Source organism: Balaenoptera musculus, chromosome X, assembly GCF_009873245.2.
Source record: "Balaenoptera musculus isolate JJ_BM4_2016_0621 chromosome X, mBalMus1.pri.v3, whole genome shotgun sequence".
NCBI classification, from domain to species: Eukaryota; Metazoa; Chordata; class Mammalia; order Artiodactyla; family Balaenopteridae; genus Balaenoptera; species Balaenoptera musculus.
Genome location: NC_045806.1, coordinates 16,546,021 through 16,560,726, shown reverse-complemented (window position 1 = coordinate 16,560,726; position 14,706 = coordinate 16,546,021). Strand labels below are relative to the sequence as shown.

The 14,706-nt window shown below is 48.3% G+C and overlaps 1 protein-coding gene across 4 annotated transcripts in view; it reads left to right on the top strand.

Annotated features, from left to right (window-relative positions):
• Nucleotides 1-14,706, top strand: part of MAP7D2 (MAP7 domain containing 2) — a 106,018-nt gene continuing 91,312 nt past the window's right edge. Inside the window, exon 1 of one of the 4 annotated variants that reach the window (XM_036841063.1) lies at nt 1-275. In XM_036841063.1, coding sequence (XP_036696958.1) covers nt 149-275 — 127 coding nt within the window. In that variant the 5' untranslated portion in view covers nt 1-148. The remainder of the gene's footprint in view (nt 276-14,706) is intronic. The other 3 variants (XM_036841064.1, XM_036841065.1, XM_036841066.1) reach the window with 3 other exon arrangements.

Genomic DNA, 14,706 nt, shown 5'->3' with positions numbered 1-14,706 from the left:
TGTGCACGCGGTGCTCGTGCGCGGCTTGAGAACCGGTGCGCACATCGCACGTGCACGCCGTGGGGGGGACGCGTGCGCGTGCGGACGCGCGCAGGTCCGATACGGCGCGGAGGCAGGGGCAGTGCGCCTGTGCGGCCCGGGCATCCCGATGGAGCGCGGCGTCGACTGCGGGGCGGCAGCCGGGACGGAGGGGGCTACGCGGGCCCCCCCGCTCTCCGGGAAGATGGCCGAACCAGGCGCGGTGCGGACCTCGCCGCCCAACCACCGGCCTTCAGGTAGGGCTCCCGGGATGCGGCGGGAGCGTAGGAGCCTCAGGCCCCCCGGGCGGGGGGGGCGGGCCGCAAGAGGCAGAGGTTCTGGAGCGCGAGGCCGTGGGGGGCGGGGCGCGGAACTGAGCTAATGTCCTTTCCTCGGCCCGGGGTCGCCTGGGCGCGGGATCCCGGGGCCGCGCCCCTCATGGTGCCGGTGGCAGGGAACCCTCTCGAGTGGCCTGAGTGAGTGGGTGGGATTGGAGGTGGCTTAGGATGGGTGGCAGGTGTGTTTGGCGTGCGGGAACCGGGGCCACGCTTGATGCCCCAGGGGCCCGGGGGGCTGGCCCCGCATCGCGGAGCAGCAGGCGTGGGGGGCACTGGGGTCGACCGAGCGGGCGCGGGGGGTGGCCGGGGCCTGCGCGCCTGCCCAATCTGCGTCTCGGGCGTCGCGCGCGAGGGGCAGCCCAGCTTCGTGCTTCGCGGCGTCTCGGGGGGGCAGAACCGGCGCGTCACCCACTGGCAGGGGTGGCCAGCTGCGAGCCCCGGGCCGGGTTCCCCTGCCGCCCGCTTGCGCTCGCGGCGGCCGCGGGTGCGCTGCCCAGGGGTCTGGCGGGGTCGCGGCTCCCTCGCGTGGCAGCGCGACGGATGAGTCCCCCGGCCCTAGAGGCTGCGGCTGCTGGGAGCTAAGGAGGGACGGTCCCCGGATTGGCTGCCTGGAAACGAGCGAAGCAGGGAGAGATTTTGAGGACATTTGGCAGAATTTTAGATAAGCTGGTCTCGCATCCTCTAACGTTTTGTAAAGTGGTTGCAGGTAGTGCGGGTGTGTAAGCAACTTGGAAACCGATTTCATGTTTTTCCTGGCAACGCCTTTTTTTTTTTCTTTTTTTTAAGTTAGTGTGAGCTATTTTTAAGGCGTGTTTTACCGCAGTATAACGTGCATCCCACAAAAGCGCACAGATCTTAAGTATAGGATTTGGAGAATTATCACATAGTGAAGATCTGCGTCTATTTTATGTAAGGTGTACCAAGGAAGGGAAGGAAATAAACGGAAATGTTCTTTAGTCGCTTAAAACATGGTTTTCATGGGGGAGGGGGTATGTTCTGATTGGGCCTTCATTTGCATCATTTAGAGAAGGAGGAGGTGGCTTAAATCTTTCCCAGTCTGCGTTTTTCATCACGCATTTGTTTTGAAGGCAGAATTTAACAACTATCACAGGATAGTGATATAAATACTAAAAAGATGTACTTCTGTTTTCGTCCTTTTTGCTTGAGAAACTCGGCTGCATATGCTAGGGAGAAACCCAAAACCCACCCATCCATCAGAACCAGCCTTGGGGGAGGGGGACCTAGTAGAATATAACATTGGAAAAGGGAGGTTGTTAAAGTTCACATTTTTATTTGGTCGAGAGTTTAAACAATTAGGTCGTTTCGATGTTTTAGAGGCAGGGCGGAGCTGTATGGTTGGACCTGAAATATCTGTGATATTTTAATTTATTTGAAGGCACTTAATAAGGGGACATCCTTATTAAGTTCTAGTTGGAAACTTTATTGTAGAAAAATAGCTTAAAGCTCTTTTCCTTCATTTGAAATTAGAAATATGGAAAGATGTGTTGTGTGAAGGTTTAAAATATTTCAGGGAGTTCCCTGGTGGTCCAGTGGTTAAGACTCCGTGCTTCCACTGTAGGGGGCATGGGTTCAATCCCTGGTCCCGGAACTAAGATTCCACAAACCGCACGATGCGGCCAAAAAATATATATATATATTCCATAAACTTCTATGTGCATAAGGGTTGATGTGGAAAAATTGGAGTATTCAATTTAGGTGCCAGGTAGTACCATGGTTTGTTCTTTCAAAGCGGGTTTTGTGAGGCTAGGTACTTAGAAAAATAATGTCATCCTCAGAGAAGTCTTGATTATTGAGTTTTTTGGGTTTTTAAAATATTTATTTATTTACTTTTGTCTGCATTGGGTCTTCGTTGCTGCGCGCGGGCTTTCTCTAGTTGCGGTGAGCGGGGGCTACTCTTTGTTGAGGTGCGTGGGCTTCCCATTGCAGTGGCTTCTCTTGTTGCGGAGCACGGGCTCTAGGCGCACAGGCTTCAGTGGTTGTGGCTCGCGGGCTCTAGAGCGCAGGCTCAGTAGTTGTGGCGCACGGGCTTAGTTGCTCCGCGGCATGTGGGATCTTCCCAGACCAGGGCTCGAACCCGTGTCCCCTGCCTTGGCAGGCGGATTCTTAACCTCTGCGCCACCAGGGAAGCCCTTTGAGGTTGTATTATAATCCATCTTGGTACTGATTACTCTTGGCTGCCCAAGGCCTTATCATTTGGGACCCATTCTTGATGAGAGTGAACCTGCATTTCTTGAGAGTCAACCATTGATCCTAAGTTTGTGCTGAGTGCTGTGAGGGGCAGAAAAGACAAAGAGGCCTGAGATGTTTAGGCTCTCGGACAATTTCACGGCGGCACAGCTGGGCGATATGGGCCGGCAAGTGGTTTTCCTGGGAGCTGTTGTAGAAGGTCGCAGGGGAATACCTCTCTGGTTGTTTCCTCTAGCAACAGGTTCTTCCAATACTGAAATCCTGTGCATTTTTCCCCATTACCCACCAGTGATGCTTTCTTTCTTTCCTTTTAATTACTACCAGAAGAGAAATTACCCGATGTGCTGTTCTCTTCAGTGCTTGTGTTATATATCACAGTATAAGGAATGAGAAAGCAAGCGCCTGTTGCTTGGTTCTGCCTCAGGACCTTTAGAGGGCGGGCAGAGTCACCAGGTCACCGCTGTCAGACTGCCTCGGTGTTACACAGGTCCTGGGCGCCGCTCAGTCTGAAATGCCCCCTTCTCCCCTTTTCCCTTCGGGCGTTCACTTCCTCTAGGCTTCTCTCAGTCTGAATTAAGGAACTCGTCTTGCCTGTGCCTGCGGCACCTGCAGGAAAGCACTCTTCTTATTCTGCCCGTGTGACGACATTAACCTCCCAGTTCCTCTCGGCAGATGTTCATTGGGTGCCCACTGTGAGCAGGGCCCTGTGCTGGTGGCTCCTGCTGTCATTGGAGCTCGGGCGATCGAGATCCAGACTGCCTGGGTGTGAATGCCGCCTCTCCCCTTCCTGATGTCTCACCTCGGGGAGACATCGCTGAGCTTCAGTTTTCTCACCTTTAAAATGGGCTTAAGAACACCGTGGAGGGGGGATAGAAGCACTGCCTTGAAGATGAAGGAATTGACATCTGTAAAGCAGTGCTTGACACACAGTAAATGCTGAAGCTGGTTAGCCATTGTCCCTTCTGTTAGAGTTTTTGCACGCAGTAGGTGTGTAACTGATGTTTGACAATTGCATTATGCTGGGAGCAGCTCCACTGGGTTGAGTAAATACTCGTGAGTTGGATTAAAGAAGTGTGTCGGTGGAGGAGTTTGAGATAGTGGAATTACAAAGCATGTTTCCTGAGGCTTGTTGAACTTTCCAGTGCTTTCTGTAGGTAAATACTGTTTACTGAGTTCAATCCATTTGCCCATGGTTCCCTGGTAAGGAGGGAATTGCTTTGAGGTAAGACGAGGTTCCCTGCTGTCTTTCCATCTGCCTGTCTTCCATCCCCCGTCCTGGATCAGGAGAATGGAGGGTGCAGACTGGAAGTTCAGGAGAGCCTCCCCCCAGGGGCCACAGTAGGGTGGGGCCGAGTTGGAAAGGCTGAGAGTAGGGCCCCAAGAAATCAGAGTTCTTCATCCTTTCTCAAAGTTGCATTTAAAACCATTCTTTTTTTTTTTTTTTTTTTTTGCTGCACTGCACGGCTTGTGGGATCTTAGTTCCCTGACCAGGGACTGAACCCGGGCCCTCAGCAATGAAAGTGCGGAGTCCTAACCACTGGACCGCCGGGCAATCCCCTAAAACCGTTATCGACCACTCTCATCCTAAAGCTGTTTGGACCAAGAGGAGCAGATTGAGCTTGTGCGTGCATCCTAACATTGCATGTCCCTTCGGCAGTGAGAAGGGCCAAGGTCAGGAGAGAAAGAAACAAAGTTGTATTTGGTCTGGGGCTTCTGGCTTTGTGGAATGATGGCACTGAAGGACTCGGACTTGGCAGGACCTTCAGGGCACATTCCTGAAAGTCTGACCATCAACTGTTTCTTTTCTGATGTACTGACCCTAGTGACCCAACTGGTCAAAGTCTGTCATTTCTATCTCTATCCCTTCTCCCTCTCCACAATTAAAGGATGTTTTCCTCTCATTCAGATGCCCCATCTTCTGCCATGGTTCACTTTTTGAAAGAACATCTTGCCTTCTGTAGTAGTTATACTGATTGATTTATAACACAGTAGGATTTGCAGGGTTGATTTGGGCAGACGAGAGATGTGGTTTTCTGGGGGATGCTGGTCAATAGTCTAGTGGGCTTTGTTGGGAGGATTTAACAAGGTAGAACTCACAATGGCTCAGCATAGTAAGTGCTCACAGGGCAGGTAGTATGGTGATGCTTATGATGGCATTGCCTGGTTTTGGGGGGTGGGGGAGGGAGGGTTGGCATGCTGAGCTGACTCTGGCAGCAGTTTGATCATTTGGAAACTTTCCATGGCCCTGCCCTCTAGCCTCTTTTGAACGAGTTACACCAGAAGAAGGAAGAGGCAGTGGTCGAGGGTGGCTGCCCTTGGGGCGCCGTGGCCCAGGAGGGATTGCTCACCGCCCGCCTCACGTCTGAGGTGACCACCTTCCAGTGACGAGTCTGCCGGCTCAGCACCTGAGGCTCCGGGGCAGGCTGGGCCTCGGGATCCCCTTCATCCGCCTCTGAGGTCTGTCTGAATGGAGGCCTTGGTCTGCTTCTCTCTTGGGAAGCGGTAGCTTTCCTCTTGCCTAGGAAGTTTTCCTCTTTTTAAGAACCTTGTGATTAGTGGAGTTCAGGTTGTGATTTAAGCAAAAGGAAAACAGGGATGAGTGAGGCGCACCCCTGCAAAGTGTTTGAGGGAACAGCAGTCATGCCAAGTGCCCATGATCCGTTGGAACGGCAGGGTCTGTCCCCAGGGTACATAGCTCCTGGCTGGCTCTGAGTTCATTCACTATCTGAAAATAACCGCTTTTCCCCTCCATGCCAAATAAGCTGGCGACTTATAGCCCCCAGACAACCCTATGGAACGTTTCTTGCTCCTTTGTCATCTCAGCCTCTTAATTTTTACCCTCCCCGTGCCCATTTATGTAATAATAGCTTTATTGAGGCAACATTCACATACCATACATTTCACCCATTTAAAATGCCCAATTCAGTGGTTGTCAGTATATTCACAGAATTGTACAGCTATCACCACAATCAATTTTAGAACATTTTCGTCATCCCGCAGAGAAACCCCATAACCATTAGCTGTCACTCCCCATTCCCCCTCACCCGTCATCCACTCCCCAGGTCCTGGCAGCCACCCATTTACACTGTCTCCATGGAGACCTCTAGGCTTCAGCCCTTGATGTGCGCACATATTGTGGTTGCCCGGAAGTTCTCGGGTGGCTCTCCATGCATCAGGGATTTAGAAACCATCGTTCTGCACGCTCCATCCTTCAGGTCCAATACTTGCTTTCACCGCAAAGCCTTGTCTTTTCACCTCCTGGGCATTCCTCTGCTCAGGGCCTGCAGGGCACTGAGAACCTGAATGGAACCTCCCAAGTAGTCTGCAGTCATATATTGCACATGTGTTCATTTTAGCTCCTCAAATAGTAACAGCTGCTAATTGTTGAGCACTTCTGTCCCAAGCACCATTATAAGAACTTGTCATACGTTATTTACTTTATTCCTCATAGCCATCCTTTATACTGTTTTTATTCTCATTTTAGAGATTTGTAATTTTCTATTCCTGTGTAGCAAAACACTCCAAACTTACTATTTCTCACCATTCAGGGGGTTGGTTGGGCTCAGTTGAGTGGTTCTCCTGCTGTGTGTGCTGTCAGCTGGGAGCTCAGTGGGGTTGAAATGTTCAAGATGGCCTCTCATGGTCCGGGTGTCTCATATTACACAAGGAGTCTGTCCTGGCCTTCCTCACAGTGTGGCAGCTGTTCTTCAAGAGCCAGGAAGTACAAGTTGCCAGTTCTCTTATGGCCCAGACTTAGAAGTCCCAGAATGTCCCTTCTGCTGCATTTGGTGGTCAAAGCAAGTCACAAAGCCAGCCCAGATTCAAGGGGAGGGGAAATAGACTCCACCTCTTGAGATGAGGCATGGTAAGCGCCTACTGGGAGAGGAGGAATCTCCCCTTTTGGAGATTCTCTACTGTAACAGGTAAGTACATAGACATTAAGAGAAGTTAAGTAAGGGAATTCCCTGACTCAGCCCTTTCACTGCCAGGGCCCAGGTTCGATCCCTGGTCAGGAAAGTAAGATCCTGCATGCCGTGTGGCAGGGCAAAAAAAAAAAGAGAGAGGTTCAATAAGTTGGTCAAGGTCACACAGTAAGTGGCAAGCCAGGACTCACACCCAAGTGCGTTTGACTCTAGAGTTAAGTATTTTTAATCTCCATGCCTCTGTGCCATTCCAGATAGATTATAACAAAGTCCTTTTGCACATGGGTCATGCCTCCCGCATTTTCTGTACCCCTCTCAAGATCTAGCTCAGTACTATTGACACACATTTTATAAGGATTTTGTGTGCCTTTTTTTATAGTACACAGTTGTTTTTCTCTACAGAGGTGATGAGGACCTTCATTTCTTAGAATTACAGCAAAAGTTTTATCAACAAAAATGCTTAGAGGAAGAGAAGTTTCATTTAACAGAATTTCTTGTTTGCCAGGAATTAAGCCCCCATCCCCTCTGTGCCAGCCTTTATGTTGGGGTCTGGAAGATCTCCTTAGTATGCTTTCCTGTCTTAGAGCACTGCATTGGCTGTGACTGAGGACTGCGGCTCTTAGGTCATCACTCTGGAAGGCCCATGGAAGATTCTCTTATACTCTAGCCCAGTGTGTCTCTAACTCTTAAATACAATTTAAAGGACTTACTAGAAACAAAATATAAAGCACATGTAAAATACAGGTCCCAATTTTAAAATATCAGATTAGATACCAGATTCCAAGATATCAATGGATATCACATTACTTTGTCAAATTGCTATGAATGTTTCTAAATACATGCTCTCAATTTATGTCCTTATTGTGGACGATAATGAACAATAAGGAGGCTGGCATCTGTCCACAGGCCACACTCTGAGTAACTTTGTCCTGGGCCAGCATTTCCCAAAGGGTGTGGTACACAAGAGGGTTTAGGTTACACGTGGACAAACTTATCTTCTCAATTTTAGATTAATGGTCCTGTGGATTCTTTAACTGTGTTGTAAAAATACAACTAATACATCAAACTGTAATTTCATGAATATTTTCAGAATGAGTAAAAAATGAAAAAAAAATTCAGTTTAAAGAAAACTAGTAAATAATGGTATAGGTTGGTGCTGGCTAATACCAATAGAATGCTAGTCACATATGTACTCCTAAATTTTCTAATAACTGCATTGAAAAAGCAAAAAGAAACAGGGGAAATTAATAATACAATTTATTTAACTCAGTATATCTAAAATATTGTCATTTCAACATGTAATCAGTGTAAAGAATTATTAATGAGATATCTGACATTCTATTCTTTGCACCAAGTCTTCCAAAACCAGTGGAGGACTTTACACTTCAGCACATCTCTGCGTGGACTACTCACGATTCAGCTGCCCCGTAGCCACCTGTGGCTAGTGGCTCGCGTACTGGACGCGGTGATCTAGAACATTTTCCTCATGGCAGAAAGTTCTGTTGGTCACATAGGGCACCGTGGTATTGAGTGTGGTATGAAAAACAGGATGTATGCTGTGGTATTCAGTCTATCTTAGATCTCTTGTGTGGAAATGAAAAGATGCTTTGATAAGACGGTCTCCCCTACAATAAGGCAAAACCGCCCTGGACCCTCAGGCTCTCGAGGAGAGAAGCTGCTTTTGCTTTCCCCAGGGTGGGCACGTGCCGAGGCCCTGGCACGGATTGTCTCGGGGACCTGGCAGGCTGTGGAAAGGGAGCGGGCTTGGCTTCGTGGTAAATGTTGGGCTGTTACGGAGGGAAAGCATGGTATAATACTGATGGAACAGTGGGAGGAGAGCGGTATTAGCCAGCGCAGGCTCTCCCGGGTTCAGTGTCGGGTCTGGTGGGGAACCCCGTGTGCGGGGTGGGGTCTGCTGGGCTGGGTCGGGGTGGGCTCTGTGAGGGCAGGTCTGGTCATTTCCCCCCAGGGCTAGTGTTGTGCTTTCCTAGTTCCTGTTCACAGAAGCCACACTCTGATTATGATCAACAAGTTCTGGTTGGCTGACAGGACAGACCCCCTAACTCTGGAGACCACATAATTGGACAGTTCCAGTGAATTCAGGGGCTGGTCCCGCCTCCCGCATCCTAGGTTTGATGATGTGGCAGAGCTGGCACTGGCTATAGGGGGACTTACTGGGCAGGGCCAGTTAACCCGAATTCGCTTTCAGGGCCTGAAGGACAAGTCCCTGCCCAGACCAAGTTGTCCCCCTCCTGAGCAGTTGGTCTGTCTTTGCCTTTGACACTGAGTCTTTAAGAGTTAACGGTGGGGCTTCCCTGGTGGCGCAGTGGTTGAGAATCTGCCTGCCAATGCAGGGGACACGGGTTCGAGCCCTGGTCTGGGAAGATCCCACATGCCACGGAGCGACTGGGCCTGTGAGCCACAACTGCTGAGCCTGCGCGTCTGGAGCCTGTGCTCCGCAACGGGAGAGGCCGTGACAGTGAGAGGCCCGCGCACCGCGATGAAGAGTGGCCCCCACTCGCCGCAACTGGAGAAAGCCCTCGCACAGAAACGAAGACCCAACGCAGCCATAAATAAATAAATAAATAAAATTTAAAAAAAAAAAAAAAAAAGAGTTAACGGTTGGTGGGGCTTCCCTGGTAGCGCAGTGGTTAAGAATCCGCCTGCCAATGCAGGGGACACGGGTTCGAGCCCTGGTCCGGGAAGATTCCACATGCCGCAGAGCAACTTAGCCCGTGCGCCACAACTACCTGAGCCTCCGCTCTGGAGCCGGCGAGCCGCAGCTACTGAAGCCCGCGCACCTAGAGCCCGTGCTTCGCAACAAGAGAAGCCACTGCAATGAGAAGCCCGTGCGCCGCAACAAAGAGTAGCCTCCGCTCGCCACAACTAGAGAAAGCCCGCATGCAGCAATGAAGACCCAACACAGCCAAAAATAAAAATAAATAAGTTTTTTAAAAAATTAAAAAAAAAAAAAGAGTTAACTGTTGGTTTAGCAGGTCAACCAGTGTGCAACCCCAATTGCTATGGTAGAGCTACTGGATTAACTTCCTTCTTAGCTCCATTTTTCTATCCCACTCTTGTTTTTCTCTTTCTCTCACACTTTTCATATTCATTTCTGCTGTATTTTATATAAGCAGAAGGAGGGAGAGAGGAATGCATAAATGAATACCTGAAATTAATAAATACAGAGCAGGAAACGCCCCTGCAGCTTGAATTTTTCGCCAGGCACCAAAAGTCCTTTATTAAGTAGTGCTCTGTGTCTTTGTTTCAAAACAACACCTTAATATTTGCCCTTAACTTGAAATAACTATCTGAATCATAAACTGGGCAAAACAGGATTCTCCTGCTGTGCTTACTTTTAAAAAGACCCCACACCACACACACACACAAGATTCCCCTATGTTCTCCTCCCTTAGCACCTAGGCATGCATTTTCAGCATTCCATTGACTAGAGAAGCAAACGTCCGTGTGCATGGGGGCCGGGTCTCCTCTTAGGAGAGTTTCCTCTTCTCTACCTTATTAACTGTGTGCGTTCGGTTCTCTTGAGCACCAGTCAGGGGTGACAATTCGTGGTGAAATATTATGACAGCCTTCAGTGGAAGCTTTCCTTGCATGTGGGTAAATTTTCCCCCAGTGTAGATATGTGTTATGAACAAAATTTCGTTCATTTTCATCAGCTAGGTAACCAATATTATTGAAGCAGATTTAGCTACATCTTCAGATGAAAAGCCCTCTAAAAAATTACTGATTGTGGGGCTTCCCTGGTGGTGCAGTGGTTAAGAATCCGCCTGCCAATGCAGGGTACACAGGTTCGAGCCCTGGTCCAGGAAGATCCCACATGCTGCAGAGCAACTAAGCCCATGCACCACAACTACTGAGCCTGCGCTCTAGAGCCCGTGAGCCACAACTACTGAAGCCCGCGTGCCACAACTACTGAGCCTGTGCTCTAGAGCCCACGAGGCACAACTACTGAAGCCAACACGCCTAGAGCCCATGCTGCGCAACAAGAGAGGCCACCGCAATGAGAAGCCCGCACACCGCAACAAAGAGTAGCCCCCGCTCGCTGCAACTAGAGAAAGCCCGCGCGCCGCAACGAAGACCCAACGCAGCCAAAAATAAATAAATAAATAAATAAAATCTTAAAAAAAAAGAAGGTATAAGGAATGAAATTGCACTTAAAAAAAATTACTTACTGTAATTGCAGTTTTCTTACTGCAAAACATGTTCCTGCTCTCCTTTTTTTCCCCTCCTCACCCACCTAAGTTTCCACTTCACTTGATTTTGTTTTTGTCAGTCACGAATTATTTCTAAAGAATAATTGCTTCTTATTAATGGTCCATTAATTTCTACATATCCCTAATCTTCTGGGGCGAGATTAACTCTTTTTATAGCAGAACAGTCAAGGGAGTGAAATGGACTGTTTCACTCTACCCTGTTCAGCTTTCATTTCTCTTACTGGTCTTTTACTATCTCTCTGTTTCAACTGAACGACCCAAGAAGACATGGTGCCTTTCTACTAAGGAATGTTGAATGTCCTTTGTGGTACATAATTTTATCTTTATTAGTTAAAAATTAAAAGGATTCTTACCCCCTTTTTTAAAGGTGTGTAAAGATGACATGTAAAGGTGTGTGAAGGTGATTTCAGAATGAGTGCCTCTTATGATCAGGCCAATTCAAGCAGGAGATACTATACGCAGTGCTGTCTAGTAGAACTTTCTGTTCTGTTCTACGTCTGTTCCAAATGGTAGCCGCTCGCCACGTGTGGCTATTGAGCACTGAGGAACTGACTTTTTAATTGTATCTGATTTTAAATAATTTAAATAGCCACATGTGGTAGTGGCTCCTGAATTGGACTGTGCAGTTAACTAGATGTTCACTGACCTTGCCAGGTTAGATCAGAAATAAGGAGTGTGTTGGGCTTCCCTGGTGATGCAGTGGTTAAGAATCCGCCTGCCAATGCAGGGGACACGGGTTCAAGCCCTGATCCAGGACGACCCCACATGCCACGGAACAGCTAAGCCCGTGTGCCACAACTGCTGAGCCTGTGCTCTAGAGCCCGCAAGCCATAACTACTGAAGCCCACAAGCCATAACTACTGAAGCCCACATGCCTAGAGCCCGTGCTGCACAACAAGAGAAGCCACCGCAATGAGAAGCCCGCGCACCACAACGAAGAGTAGCCCCCGCTCACCGCAACTAGAGAAAGCCTGCACGCAGCAGCGAAGACCCAATGCAGCCAAAAATAATAAATAAATAAAATAAATAAATTTATAAAAAAAAAAGAAAGAAATAAGTAGTAGTGTGTTTCGGGCCTCAAACAAGTTCCTTCATACCCATCTATTTTTTTTTTTAATTTTATTTTTATTTTGGAGTACAGTTGGTTTACAGTGTTGTGTTAGTTTCAAGTGTACAGCAAAGTGAATAAGTTATACATATGTCCATTCTTTTTCAGATTCTTTTCCCATATAGGTTATTACGGAATATTGAATAGAGTTCCCTGTGCTGTACAGTGGGTCCTTGTTGATTATCTATTTTATACATAGTAGTGTGTGTGTGTGTGTGTTCATCCCAAGCTCCTCATTTATCCCATCTATTTTTGGTTTCTCCTCTACAAGCTCTGGTATTTGGTACTTGTCGTTCAGACCCTCTCAGATGTGCACAGGCCTCCAGAACTGGCACTTAGCTCCTGTGGTTCACATCAGGTCTGTAGGGCCGTGATAGAACCTACTAGCCAAGACGTATCTCTGGCTCCTGGGGGCCCTGGGGTGCCCTCTCCGTCTCTGCCTCAGTTTTGGTCACACAGCATGGCTGGAGGAGAAACCAGGTTGACTTATAAGGCATTATCAGATCATGAGATGAAATCATGAGCTATGCAGGATATGGATGGGCTGTGGGGAGAACTTTTACAGGGGGATGTTGGCAGGGACTGAGATCACAGGAGAAGCCTGTGGTGGAAGGTGAGGCTGGCGAGGGCGTTGGGGAGCCATGAGCAGCACAGCTGAAGGAATCCGTTCCCTCTTCTCTAGGACTGCTCGCTGAAGTCGATGAGCCTTAGCTCTCTCGTCCAGCTTGCTCCTCACACTGTGGCCTTGTGCTGGCCTGGGTGAAGAACTTGGTTGCTTGTGAGGGCACTGGCACACTAGGTCATCTGACTAATGCTCTCCAACTCTGACATACTGTGGTCCTCCACTGCCAGCCCAGGAGGCAGGGGAAAGGGTAGTCTGGTCTTCTCCCCTCTGGTGAGTGGGATCACCAGCCACGTGGGCTTAACCAGCAGACTTACCAGCCTTCCCCTCTCCCACTCCCATTACAACCAAGGCAGGGGGCTCTGCCTCCATCTCTCACGACCCTGTCCGCATTGCCAATGCCTGGGTCAGACCCTGTCATCTAGGTCCCGACTGTTATCACAAGAGCCTAGGGGTCTCTGTCCAGGTCACCCTCCCTGTCATGGATTCATCACATCGCAGTCTAGTTTGACCTCCTCTGACATCAGCCTAGCATAAGCACAGTCCAAACTGCTGCTGGGGTTTCCCAGGTTGGGTGTGTTGGGATGGGGCTCCCTCTTACCCCTCCAGCCCCCCGTCTCTGGCCAGTGATCACCCCCAGCTGGTAGTGTCTGGCGCACTCTGCATCCGCATGCACCTCGCCGCCCATACACGTGCTCTTCCCTCTGTCCAGAATTCCTTCCTGTCTGTGTCTACCATGTTCACCCTTCAGTACTTGGCTCACATCTCACCTCTTCCCTGAAGCCTTCCCTGACCACACACACTTTTGGTGGGTTTTTCTTTTCTCTTCCATTTCCATTACGGTGTTGATAACACGAATTCAAGTAAATTAAATCATGTGCAAATAAACTTGGGGTTGGCATTTGGAAACTAAAGTGCACAGATCTTAAGCATACAGTCTGATGAATGTTTACATATACACCCATGTAACCAACACCCAGATCAAGAAACTAAATATTTCCAGTACCCAGAAGGCTCCCCTGTGCCTCCTTCTAGACAGTATCCCCTAAAGGTGAGCATTGTTCTCACCTCTTTTCACTATAGATTAGTTTTGCTTGTTTTTGAGCTTTATAAAAATAGATTCTTGTAGTATGTACATTTTTATTGTAGCAAAATATACATAACATAAAATTTACCATTTTAGCCATTTTTAACTTACAGTTCAGTGGCATTAAGTGCATTCATATTGTTGTACAATCATCAACACCGTCCATCTCCAGAACTTTTTCTTCAAGTATATACATTTTTTTGTGTCTGTTTTTTTCCACTCAAAATTGTGTCTGTAAGATTCATCCATGATGTTGCAGACATCAGTGGTTCATTTCTTTTCTTTTTTTAAAAATTATTATTTATTTACTTATTTTGGCTATGCCAGGTCTTAGTTGCGGCATGCATGTGGGATCTAGTTCCCCGACCAGGGATCGAACCCAGGCCCCCTGCATTGGGAGTGTAGATTCTTAACCCACTGGACCACCAGGGAAGTCCCAGTGGTTCATTTCTTTTTATTTCTGAGTAGTATTACATTGTGTGACTATACATACTACAATTTGGTTTATCCATTCTCTTGCTGATAGACAATTGGGTTATTTCCAGTTTTCTATTCTTTTGACTAAAACTGCTATGAACATGCTTGCACACATCTCTTGGTGCCCATATACATGCGTTTCTGTTGTGTGCATACCTAGGAGTTGAATTACTGGGTCAGAAGGTAGGCATATGTTCAGCTTTTGCATATAGTGCCAAACTGTTTTCCAGACAGTTGGAAGTAGTTCCCTATTGCTGTTATAACCAATTACTGCAAATTTAATGGCTTATAGCAACATGAATTCATTATCTTATAATTCTGGACATCAGAAGTGCTAAAGTGAAGGTGTCAGCAAAGCCTTACTGGAGGCTCTAAGGGAGAATCTGTTCCCTTGCCCTCTCCAGCTGCTAGAGGCTGCCCGCATCCCTTGAGTCGTGGCCCCTTCCTCCATCGCCAAGGCTAGCAGCATAGCATCTTCCAATCTTTTTCTCTCCAACTTCTGCTTCCATTGTCACATCTCCTCTCTCTCACTCTAGCTTTCCTACCTGCCTTGTGATTACATGGGGGCCACCTGGAAAATCCTGGGTAATCTCCCCATCTTAAGAGCCTTAACTTAATCACATCTGCAAAGGCCTTTTTGTCATAAAAGGTAACATTTTCACGGGTCCAGGGCTTAGAACGTGGACATCT